Here is a 12645-nt window from a genome sequence, read left to right on the forward strand (position 1 = left end):
TCACATATTGTCCTTAATAAAATGTGTGGACCCAAGGACTCTTTCTCTTAACCATGATCAAGTACAGGAGTGAACAACCATGGCTACCAGACCATAAGCAGACATTAGCCTTATTTAATGTAGCCTGCATCCCAATTTTAAAAGTCCTTTGCGAGTCAAGGAAGCCATTTGGACCCTGGGGAAAAGTGATTTGCCCTATGTTTAGCAAAAGGGAAAGGAAAGAAAAACGAAATTCAGAAAAAGAACAAGAGAGACCAAAAGAAAACCCGGGAAGCAAAATCATGGAATTCCCACTTTGCTTTGGCATTGTCCGTCTCTGCCGCTTGCTTCACCCTGGTTTTCAGGTCACTATAGCCCTCCACAGGAAAAAGAAAGAAAACATGTTACCTACCGCTAGTCTAATAGAGGCTAGCTAGTTTCCCCCCTAACCCAGGATTACAATTCTACTCAGGGCTGAACTTTTGACCTCTAATTTCAAATCCTAGGTAAGCTAAGAATCACAGTTAGGCAAACGGGAGAAGAAAGCAGAGAAGAAACAATCATAGGAAGTCAACATCATGTCTGCAGAGACCTGCATCTCTTGGGTGTTGATAAATACTTAAAGGTTAATCAAATGACCTCATCCTGAAATGATATTTCCAGAACACCTGCCCCTCCCCCCACTTCTAATCTCCCTTCATATGCTAGAGAGTCTTCTCCTTGGTATTGTTGGCCCCGCTGTATTTTTGAAGTGGATTTCCCCTCTCACTTCTCTGAGCCCAGCGGCCTGCAAATGGCAGCTACCATTCAGCCAGCTTTTCTCACCCTTAACTTTACAACAAGCATTTGTGCTAGGAACTGGAGGGGTCCCACTTTTAGAGTCCAGAGAACTTTGATTGACACTGATACTCCCTGCACTCTTGGAAGAGTAATTGTACAGCATTTTAAGGAAGGCGGATTTAGTATTCGCTTCTTGCTTATACAGGATGATGTAGCACTTGGGGAAGAATGTACAGCACAAGATCCCATAGTTAGATATCAGAATGACAATGATTTCGACCGCGGGCAAGTATTTGCCAAAAGTGGTGGTGTAGACAGGGATGAATATAATCCATGCAATGAAATAGATGAGCATACCAAAAGTAATGAATTTTGCCTCATTGTAGTTTTCGGGGAGCTTCCTGCCTTTAAAAGCACAGATAAAGCAGATGAATGCGAGGAAGGCGATGTATCCTAACATGATGCCCAGGGCCACTGCTGAACCTTCGTTGCATTCCAGGATGATAACTCTCCGGATGGAGAAGTTCTCTGCCACGAAAGGGCTTCTCACAGTGATCCAGACTGAACATATCAAGATCTGAATCCCTGTGCAAAAAGACACAATGGGGATGGGCCTGTAGAGGCCCTTCAGCCATTTTTGTAACTTGGGATCGAAACTAAAAGCCAGCAAGATTTTCAGGGACTTAATCAAAATACATGAAATGCAGAGGGCAAAGCTAATGCCAAAGAGAGCTTGTCTTAGTTTACATTTATATGCTTTGGGCTGGCCAATGAATAAACTTGTGCTAACAAAAGCCAGGAAGTGACAGAGGAGTATAACATAGCATACAGTTAGGCCACCTGATGCCTTTACAACAGGAGTGTCCACATTTCGAGTAAATATTATGAAAATGGCGCAAATCAACACAATTCCAAGGGCAGAGAGAACCAGTAACAAAACAGCAAACCAGTCATTCCAGTTGAGGTATTGAACCATCTTCCTGTAGCAGGTTGAGCTGTTCACCGGGGCCCAGTGGGTTCTGTTGTTGCATAAAATGCAGTAATCCATATCTGTGCATAGGAGAAAAAAAATTCTTGAAAAGGAGCACCTATCCTTTCTCTTAATGTTGTTGAAAGTTTAGAAATGCATCAACTTGGTTCACTAGAATGAATTATTTTTATTTTAATTTGAGAGATATTTGGTCTTACAAAAGTGTAGACACAAGTTTAGGGAATAAGAATGAAAAAAACATTCTCAGCAGAATATTAGAATAGTTTTCTAAACTAAGCCATTTCAAATCAACCATCAGTGGCATCTGCAGCAAATTACAACGATATCAAAATGAAGATGTCCACTCAGTGACAGAATCATCAAATGCTGCTACAACATACTTGCATCCTGACAACTGACCATTTCTACGAAGCCATGACATATTGTTGTTGTTCTTAGCTGTGAAGTCGTGTCCGACCCATCGCGACCCCATGGACAAGGTTCCTCCAGGCCTTCCTATCCTCTACCATCTTCTGGAGTCCATTTAAGCTCACGCCTACTGCTTCAGTGACTCCATCCAGCCACCTCATTCCCTGTCGTCCCCTTCTTGTACTGAATATCATACCCAGTGCTTTTTTTGTAAGAAAAAAGGTGCCGGAACTCAGGCCCTCCCCTGCCAGGCCATTCCTTGATCGGCAACCTTTTACTCCCTTCCTGAGCCGGACTGCCATGCTAAGGTGGATGGGATGAGCGGGGTAGGCCCGGTCTCCATCCGCCCTTTCAGAGCCAGGGGGGAGTGACGGTGAATGGCTCCGCTGCTGCTGTGCACCACTGGAGGGGCTTTCTTTAAGCTTCGTCCCACAGATCACCTGCCCGGGTGCCTCCTTGTCCTAGCCCAACTCTCCCATGGCTTGCGCCATTACCTGGTGGCACAAGCCTCCCCCGCCACCTCCCGCCACCAGTCCTTTGCCACCTGTCTCACGGAGAACACAGCAGCTCTGCGCAGGGATACAGAGCAGAGAACAGCACTTGCTTGCTGCCCTGCATTGCCCCATGTCTCCCTTCTCCCTTCTAGAAATGGCAGCCCCGTTTCCTGCCTCTTCTCCTCCCGGCGCAGCTCCTCCCTCTTTCCAAAAGCATTTCTTTGTTAACTTGCTTTCCAGCTCTGGCATGTTTCTCTTCTGCTGCAGGGAAACAGAGTTTGTGGGACTAAAAAAAGTTCAGTCAGACCTTCCAACTCCTTGTGAGATCTTTTTTTTTCCCCGCAAGAAGTTGGAAGGTCTGACTGAACTTTTTTTAATTCCACAAATTCCGTTGAAAAAAGGTTCCGGAATGCCGTTCTGTGTGTTCTATGACAAACAAAAAGCCCTGATCATACTTCTCCATCACCACCCCACCCACAGAGAATCACGCCTGCCATATCTAATGGAGAAGGAAGGAGCAGGGTGGCTCAGGAGGTTAGGACGCTGACTTGGAGGTTAGCAATCCACATCTGTGGGATAGGGTGAGCTCCCGTCCTTGCTCTAGCTGCTGCCAGGTGACATGAAAGGAGCCCCCAACTGGGCGTCCCCAGGGCAACAGTCATGTCACTGGCTAATCCTTTTGACCCGGAAGCCTCTTGGTGCTTCTGACACAGATATAATGTGAATGGAGAAGGGAGAAAGAGATCCTCCAGTTCTCAGTGGCAGATACAGATGGCTCTCTATTCATGTTCACCATAGTCACATGAGAAGTCCATAAACAGGAGTTAAATATAAAGCCCAACAGCTCGATTGTATCTTTCAAGGCTTCTCCCGTGAGTTGTTTATCAACAAATCCCTTGTTTCCTGAGCTGTCCCACACACTCCTTCTGCATTATTAGATGTGGTCCTTATAACAATCCTACATATATGTGCAGTTGTACGATTTCTACAGAGAAGAGCTCCCCAGCACTATGAATCAGATGGTTTTCTGCAGCTACTTCACATTTTTCTCGTGTTGTGTGTGGGTGTACGTGAATGAGGCAGAACAATAAAAAGTCTTTTCTGAAAGCACCAGGAAAAAAATGTTTTTCTGTGAGGGTTTCTTTAAAAACAACAACAACAACAACAACAACAACAGCATACAAATGTTCCATCCTTCAACAAATTTAACCTTGAGGCTTCTTACCTGTCTGGTTTGTATAGTAGTTTTCAGGGCAGCTGATGCACTCGTAACAGCAGGTGTGTGGACTTGCGGAAACTTTCTTCACTTGTCCAGGTCTGCATTTCCTAGAGCATTTGGACTGGACATTCTGCAAGAACAAATGCACCAGGAGGAGAGAGAAAAACAGTAATGAGAATAAATATTAACTAACTCATCTTAAGTTTTCCAGGAATAGTATTCTGTAATCTGACCCTTAGTGTAAATCAGGGGTCTTCAAGCTTGGCGCTTTTATGACTTGTGGACTTCAACTCCCAGAATTCCTCAGCCAGGTGTGCCTGGCTGAGGAATTCTGGGAGCTGAAGTCCACAAGTCATAAAGGGGCCAAGTTTGAAGACCCCTGGTGTAAATAATCGAAATCCAAGGCTGGACTATCTCTGTCAAATGTATATTATTTGTGGCCAATTCTGGATACTATTGCCCATCCACATACTGTGGTGGAGGTAACTTGCCTGATGTGCCATCCATGAGAGACAGTGCCACTGAATGGCCCTTCTGAAATTTCATACTGCCATACTCTTGCAAAGAATATTGGGGAGCTCCTCCCTTGCTCTCTTCTACTTTCTTACAGATAGTCCTCAACTTATAACTGGCTGCTTAGCAACGGATCCCGACAAAAGCTACTTACGACTCATTTCTGGAGTTCTGATGGCTGCATACACTTCTGGTTCCATGACTGTATTTTAGGCATTTAGCATCCAGCTCACCTTTACTACTGGTGGCAGCATTCCATGGTCATGTAACCACAATTTACTATGGTTTTTTTTGCTGGTTTCTAGTCTTTTTCGCCAGTTTCCAGCAAAAAAATGCCCATAAGAATACATGAATTCACTTAATGGTTGCAGTTTTTATTTAACGACTGTGGTGTTCGCTTTAACAAGCACTGTAAAAAAAGTCATAAAATCAGGTCCAATCACATGGGTACCTTGACTTATGACCATCATGACTTACGATGGAAATTCCAGGCTCCATTATGATCATAAGTCAAGGACTATCTGTACTTCAAACAATAGACATCTATTTGCAGCTTGCCTTCAGACGTTGTCTGAGCTTCATCACCAGAGGCTTTCAAGAAGAGACTGGAGTACTATCTGTCAGAAATGTTGTAGGGTTTCCTGCTTGGGCAAGGGGTTGGACTAGATGACCTACAAGGTCCCTTCTAACTCTGTTATTCTATTCTATTCTATTCTATTCTATTCTATTCTATTCTATTCTATTCTATTCTATTCTATTCTATTCTATTCTATTCTATTCTATTCTATTCTATTCTATTCTATTCTATTCTCTGAAAAGCATCAATGATTGTCTAGAGTTGGGGCTGGCAACTCTGGCCATATTGGAATATAGCAATATATTCTGAATGCTTTTCACACCAGATGAGACTTTTCACAATAAGATACCATCAATGAAAAGATGCTGTAGTAGCAAAGAAAAGGCCTCTAGCACATGCTCTGGTGAGCCATAATACCTATACTACTTATTTAATCTGAATCTAAATTTAAATTCCACTAATTTAATCTGGGTCCTGCTCACAGGTTTCTATTCAATGAGAATGGAAGTGTGTGAAAAGAAGGACTGCTATATGTGGTATAAAGTCTTAGATGAAACTGATCTCTTGTATCTGTGGGTGCAATATGGTGCATCTACAACCTCAGTGCCCCTGGTGGACCAATGCAGAATTGATAGGGCCATCACCACCTGTTATTTTTCTTGGATCTTTCATTGTCCTTCAGTACCATTAACTGTCATAGCCTCCAGGTGAGCAGCTAAAGTAGGACCAAGAAGCATAAGGTTACAATAGCTCCATTCTTTTCTAAACAGATATAAGTGGAAGGTGATGCTGTGGCACCCTTAGGTATGGACAGTCTTTGAGATTTCTCAGAAATCTTGCCAGTTGGGATAATGTGTCAGTATGTAAATGACCCACTGCTTTACTTGGAGTTTCCTTCAGTTAGTTCCAGTGAGGGAATGGAAATATTCAGGAGGTCTTTGGAAGGAATTTGTAGAAGGCTGGCTGAAACCCAGACACCATTAGAGGGGGACCCAAATGATCAGAATGGAGTTGGAAGGAATTGCATTCTCTTCAAAGGGCCATGTGTAAAATCTGAGATTCTCTGGGTGTATTGCTATTAGTTACCAGAAGAGCTTAGTGTCACCTTTTGCTGATTCACCTGCTTTATTCCTCTCCGGAGAAGGACTTTGCACTCAACTGTGCCCTGACATTAGACCATTGTTTAACTTTCTATTTTTCAAGGTCACTCGGGTATTTTCAGTTGCTCTTCTGGGCAAAGGCAATAAAAATATATTACACCTATTACTTAAAAGATCGAGGTAAAGTTAGAATTTAGCTCCTGCTCTGGTGTGGATCTTTTAATCCCTAAATGCCTTCTGAATCTTATTTGAAGAACTCCATGCACCTCTTGGATCCTCTGTTAAGCCACATAAACCTAATTCATGTGCCTGAAGGTATAAACTGTTGCACTGTTGAGCAAAAGACAAAGAGTGTCATCATTACAGAATATCTTCGCATGGAATGGAAATGTTACTCTTTCTCCAGACTTCTGTAAAGGGACCAGCACAATCTACATGTGTTTTTCCTTAAAATAATGAATGCCCAGCTTTCTTTTGCAGTTTAGAGTTCCTACTACTGTTGTTAGTTTGATTTCTTGATACTGCTGCTTCAAACGATTGCCTTTCATGTGTTATTATTGTAAAATTCTTTTTAAAACTTTGTGGTAAGGAGATTTTGCCTTTAAACAACCATATGAAATATCTCAAAGAAAAGAATAAAGGTATTCTCATCCCATTCATGTCTCTGGCAAACACGTTTTTAGAACTGTTTCAAAAAAAAAACTGTTTGACCAGAAGTCACAATGGGGAAAAACAAATATTTATTATATGTTTTAATGACAGGAGTTTTAGGACTCTACAGCCCCTCACATTTGAAGGCGAAAAGGTGCTTCAGAGGGTCTGGGAGTGCTCATGAAACACTTCTCTTTAACTCCTTAAAGCAGCTTTTTGGCTTACAGTGATGATCAGTCTAGAGCCCTCTAGACATTTTGAAGTACAACATATGCTAAATGGGACTTATGGATTGATGTTCTAAATGTCTGGATGGGATTCAGGTGGCCTAGGCATAATCCAACATTTCCTGCATTTTTCTTTCCCCATTTAGTGGCAAGCTAAAGCTTGGGCCCAGGTCTATACAAATCTCCTGTATGGATAAATCCATGTGTATTTCAGTCCCATGGTTTTTCCAAGGTGCCTTCAGATACCTTTAGATTCATGAATTCAATTTCGTCTTCTTTATCTGCAAAGATGAAGTCTTCTTTCTCCAGGTCATATTCTGCCATGTTGGTAATCACCACTCTTCCATCAATTTCCTTCCAGAGGAGAACGTCATAACCTGTGTTAATGTCTCCTTGAGAGTCAAAATAGACCTCCCGTTCATTATCAGTGAACTTTATCTCTTTAAGTATTTCAAGCAACTGCAATAATGAAAACAAGTAATGATGAAAAACAATATTGCTTAAGGAAAGCAAACACAGATAGCAGCAACATAATAGCACTGCGTACTTGAGCATTTGTGTTAAGAAGAAATGTTTATTGAAACCATCTAAGCAAGGGGAATAGGTGGGCAATTAAAATTTGAAGAAAGGATCATGGAATGAAATAAAAATAAAGGAAGCTTTTCCTGATTGCTTTCTTTCAGAAGGCAGTTTATCAACTTGATGTCATCTCTAAAATAAAATTATTGTTTTATTTGCTAAAATAAAAATAAAATATTAACTTAATCTTATTTCCCTTGGAAAGAAATAAGCTACTAACAATATTACTAAGCTATAGAAAATTAATGCGATTAACTTTTGCAAATGCTATGAAGTCTTCAGTATAGCTTCCTGTAATATGTTTATCATTTCAAGAAGAAGCAGATCTTGGCTTTTATTCATCATAACTATAATTGAGAAGGACATGGTTAGCGAATGTACGGCTGATGTATTTGACGTGGGACAATTTGGGCTTAAATGACTTTTAGCAGTAATAATATTTTGAAATACAGGGTATGGACGATCTTCCTTGAATTGAACGCCACAGTTGTCCTTTGAGTGGCATTCCAGGGACCACTGAAGAAGTCAGCTGAGTCAGAAAAAAAGACTTGTTTTAATGTGAATCAATTATACAACTCAAAATATTAAACACAGTCCATACAATTACTTTCCTGCAGCATTTTGGAAACACTTGAGTAAAAATGCTTTGCACATGAACATAATTCCTATCTGTAACTCTTTAAAGTAGCTTCACCTTTCTTCCAGAGCATGTGGCAGCTTTTTGGAATTGCATTTGAAGTATTGTATTGATAGAATTCTCATGTGATTAACTCTTCTTTCTTTCCGCATTAAAAATATAATTGAAATGATTTTTAATGTTGTTGTCAAGGCTTAAAAGTCCACCTGTTTACATAGAAGGGGATTCAAGAATACAATGCTTTCTTATGGTACCAGGCATTTTTATGGTACCATACCACTCCACTATAGCTCAGTCTATGCAGGAGAATAGCAGAATATTGTACTTGAAAGACAGTGTTGAATATGCCCCTATCCTGAGTAAAATAAAAGAAACAATAACCCCTTGCAACTAAAACTCTAGCAGCTCAGGGAAAAGAGTCCTAATCCATTCTGTTCCCTTCATGTTACTTTCATCATTGAAATGCAATCCTTCAGTTTATCATCTCACTCCTCATATGCTCCTCATTTGACTTCTTGGATATATTAGGAAATGGATATGCCATTTGTGTATAGTTTTGCTTTTAATGAAACTGTTCAGGACTCAGGAACACAATCTTGACAGCTTTAATAAAACTGGCCACATTTGTTCTTAGATTGCACAACAAACTGAGTGAAAGGCTGTTGCGTATGTGGTTAATTGCTTTATTTGATGCCTGTAAGATCGAATTATATTATGTTTATGTGAAGGGTATGGCTCATTACAGATCATTGCTATCATTTCAAATACAATGTTTTCAGGAAAAGGGATGTGGGGGTAAAGCTATGAATCACTGAATGACAAAGCATTGGGTGATTCAGGAAAGTGTTTATATGTTTGATGCTAATACTCTCCCCAGATCAAATGTTGCAAATTCAATGACTAGCAACATGCACATTACCTTTCTGAATCAGGCCAAGCTTCCAGTCAGCCCAAAACCTGCTACTAGCAAAAGCCAATCAGATACCTTAAGCTACCATAAAGAAATAAAAACTTGTAGCATTAAATATTCCTGTTCTGTTGAGGAGGGCTTCCCATGGAAGCTGCATCAACTTCTTGGAGGAAAGACAAAATATTAATTAAACAAATTACTAATATAAATAAAATATTATCGGTACATTTGCCGAAACTGGGGGAAAAATCCATTCTAACCTGTGCCAATCATTATTTAGAATTCTAAAAATTCATTTTTGAATTGAATCGAATACTTTATTTGGCCAAGTGTGATTAAACACACAAGAATTTGTCTCCAGTACAGAAACACTCTGCATGCATGCAAAGCAAAAGAATTATAATAATAATAATATCAATAAAAGGGAATAAAAAATTATTAATAAGGATAAAAAATAATACTACAGCCACACTGTAGGGGTAAATATACATAGACTTGAGGCAGCAGTGTTAGAATTTATCATTTAGCTTGAAAAAAATTGTCATTTTCACAGAAGAGTTCCAGAACTGTGTATTTGCAGGAGAGAAGAAAAATTATTTTGATCCACTTTTTGAAAACTGATGGATATCTCAGTCTCTATCATGTCTCCCACAAACTTTTGGCTTTCGTGATAAGGGGATGATCTAAATTCTCGATCATTTTATTGATATTTTATGCATTTTCTCTTCCAGACATACAATGCCCATACTTTGGAAGTTCACAAGCAGTATATAAAGTTCATGGCCATAGTTCAATTTGTTTTTAAATCCTAGCATTTGCTAACCAATCACAGTACCTCCAAATGAGGAAAATCCCATTTTAATCACATGATTAAAAACTGTTATACAGTGAATAATTTTTATTTGGGGAATCCTTTCTCTCAGCAAATAATGGGTGTGTGTGTGTGGGGGGGGAGTCTTCAGCTTCCAAAATGCCCCTTTGCAATTTCTGAGAATTCTGGAAGTTGAAGTCCACAACAATTGGTGGAACTCCCAGATTATTGATTTAAAGGAGTACTGATTTAAAGTCTTTGCTAAAAACAAACAGAACCATTTTAAAGTCAGCTCCACTTGCCAGAAAGTTGAGGGTTCAGTAATTGTGGGAAAGCTCTTTTGCAAGTGTATCTCCACCCAAAAAACAAGATAAGTTGACAGGGTACTCCCTCAATAATAGCATTAGCATTAAGCTCAAAACATTATGCGAGAAGCAGGAATAACAACATATCAGTGAGTTTGGATTTCAAAAATCCCTTCAACACATGTACACGCAGACAGATACACACACATATACAGAGGGAGAGGGAGGGAGAGGGAGAGGGAGAGGGAGAAGGAGAGGGAGGGAGGGAGGGAGAGAGAGAGAGAGGGAGGGAGGGAGGGAGGGAGGGAGGGAGGGAGGGAGGGAGAGAGAGAGAGAGAGAGAGAGAGAGAGAGAGAGAGAGAGAGAGAGAGAGAGAGAGAGAGAGAGAGAGAGAGAGAGAGAGAGAGAGAGAGAGTCTAGATTGCCCAACTCCAAAATGACAAAATGAAGGCATTCAGAAGACTCGAAAACAAGAAAAACATTATAGAAACTCCCTACTTATTTGCTCTGAGAGAACTGATTAAAAACACTCACCTACAATATCCCCACTTTGACCCTTTGACCCCAAACTTTGCAACCCAAATTTTGGAAAAGAGCCCGGGCTCTTTTAGGGCTCCCTTAAGGCAGGGAGAATGGGGCTCGTGTAACTATTTGGCGGATGCCAATCCATAGAGTAGGTGCTGTGACTGAGAATATCCAATCCTAAACAATCAAAGTTTGGATAGGGTCGTAAAATGTGTGCAACTAATCCAGACAGACTCATATATATGTCTATCAGAAGTTTGTATTGATTGTCCAGCAGGATTACGACTTCAGGGTTACACACACTTACAAATATTTCTTCAATTACAAGATCAAAAGAAGGTTAAGGGCCATGAGGGGGTGCTTCATTATTTGCCTTACAAATAGATTCTGCTTTATAAGGGAAAAAGAAAAAAAAATGCAGAAGACAATATTCCAGCCCTGATATTCAGATAAAAATGTCAGTTGGATTCTATTTGATTGATTATTATAGCTCTACACCTGTTTTGCCTCTCTTAGAGGAAGATAAATGATTTTCAGGCAGTTATATTTTGGGTACTTGAAAGGCACAAAACTTCTTCTTTTAAGTCAGGAATGGTTTACTTATATTTGATCTTGAGTGAAAGAGCTAAGTTAGAGAAAATTAGCTGAAGTGGAAATCTCTCTGCTTGGGCTGATACTGGAGAAAGAAGCTAGCAACACTTTTTTTTTCCTATTTGAGAGCCATTTTCTAGAAAATTGTTGGGTTAGTTTGCTAAGAGATGGTTAAGCATTATGCCAGTGATGGCTGTCTATTAACTAAATAAACATGGCCATTATTTAGAGTCAGCCTAACTAAGGACCTGCATGAAAACAGGCTGCACTGAAATGGATGAAGAGCCCTCAATATATGCTAAGCACCAGGTTCTTGATAATCTCAAGGGTATCTCTCGCTGAGATTATCTCTTTATTCTTTCATCAGCTGTCTCTTTATTCTTTCCTCTTTTTATGCTTTCATCTGTGTGTTGGGGGGGAAGTGTCAGCTTGCTTTCTATGATGTTTTGCTTAGAATTTTTTAAGGTAAGGTATAGCAAGCATCTCCAATGACATTTGGAAACAGCATGATGAAACAATATATTGCCTCTACTAATATTCAAACACATCTCAACAATATATTGTTGCTGAGATAGCAGCAAATTACTGTAGATCAGAATGGAAAATTTTCTTCTTGAAACTAAGGATTTTACTTTCAAAAGAATTAACCCTGTCACTAAAATGTGATGCTCAGAATTTGAAAGGGGGGGGGCTGCTATTGGGATTTGATTTAAATCCCTTTTGCCAAGATGCATTCATGATATCTTGAGTGGGTTACTTTCTCTGAGTTTTGACCCACCCAGAAATTATAAAGTAGTCAATAGGGGAATAGGGGGATATATGGAGTAGTAAAAGGGCAATAGAAGAAGGGGACGACAGAGAATGAGGTGGCTGGATGGAGTCACTGAAGCATACTAGGTGTGAGCTTAAATGGACTCCAGAAGATGGTAGAGGACAGAAAGGCCTGGAGGAACGTTGTCCATGGGGTCGCGATGGGTAGGACAAGACTTCGCAACTAACAACAACAAAGGTGTCTATTTGTATTTTCATTTAGGAGCAAAGATGAAGCTCCCCCCCAAAAAAAAGTTTAGATTTCAATTAACTCCTTCTTAGTAAATTTTAATGGTGGAAGCTGATCTTGTAAGTGGCTCTTCACCTTCAAATATGATCTGTTTAGCCCCAACCAAAATTAAAACAAACATAAGTGAACCTTAAGCTTCTAATATGCACATATACACACTTGTTGTTGATTATAAAAATGTGCTGTCTCTCAAAGCACAGGGCACAGTACATATAATCCTAAGTTGTGATGTGGTTTGTCCAGTTTTAGTTTAGCATGTACTATGAATCCAGCTGTTTATGGCTTACT

The 12645-nt window shown here is 40.1% G+C and overlaps 1 protein-coding gene across 1 annotated transcript in view; it reads right to left on the bottom strand.

Annotated features, from left to right (window-relative positions):
* Positions 1–676: 676 nt before the first annotated feature.
* GPRC6A (G protein-coupled receptor class C group 6 member A) overlaps positions 677–12645 on the bottom strand; it is a gene marked incomplete at both ends in the record, with an annotated part of 39055 nt that continues 27086 nt past the window's right edge. The window contains 3 exons of the mRNA XM_081346641.1: positions 677–1809; positions 3878–4001; positions 7186–7398. Coding sequence (XP_081202767.1) covers positions 677–1809; positions 3878–4001; positions 7186–7398 — 1470 coding nt within the window. The remainder of the gene's footprint in view (positions 1810–3877; positions 4002–7185; positions 7399–12645) is intronic.

This window comes from Vipera berus, assembly GCF_964194415.1.
Source record: "Vipera berus genome assembly, chromosome: 1".
NCBI classification, from domain to species: Eukaryota; Metazoa; Chordata; class Lepidosauria; order Squamata; family Viperidae; genus Vipera; species Vipera berus.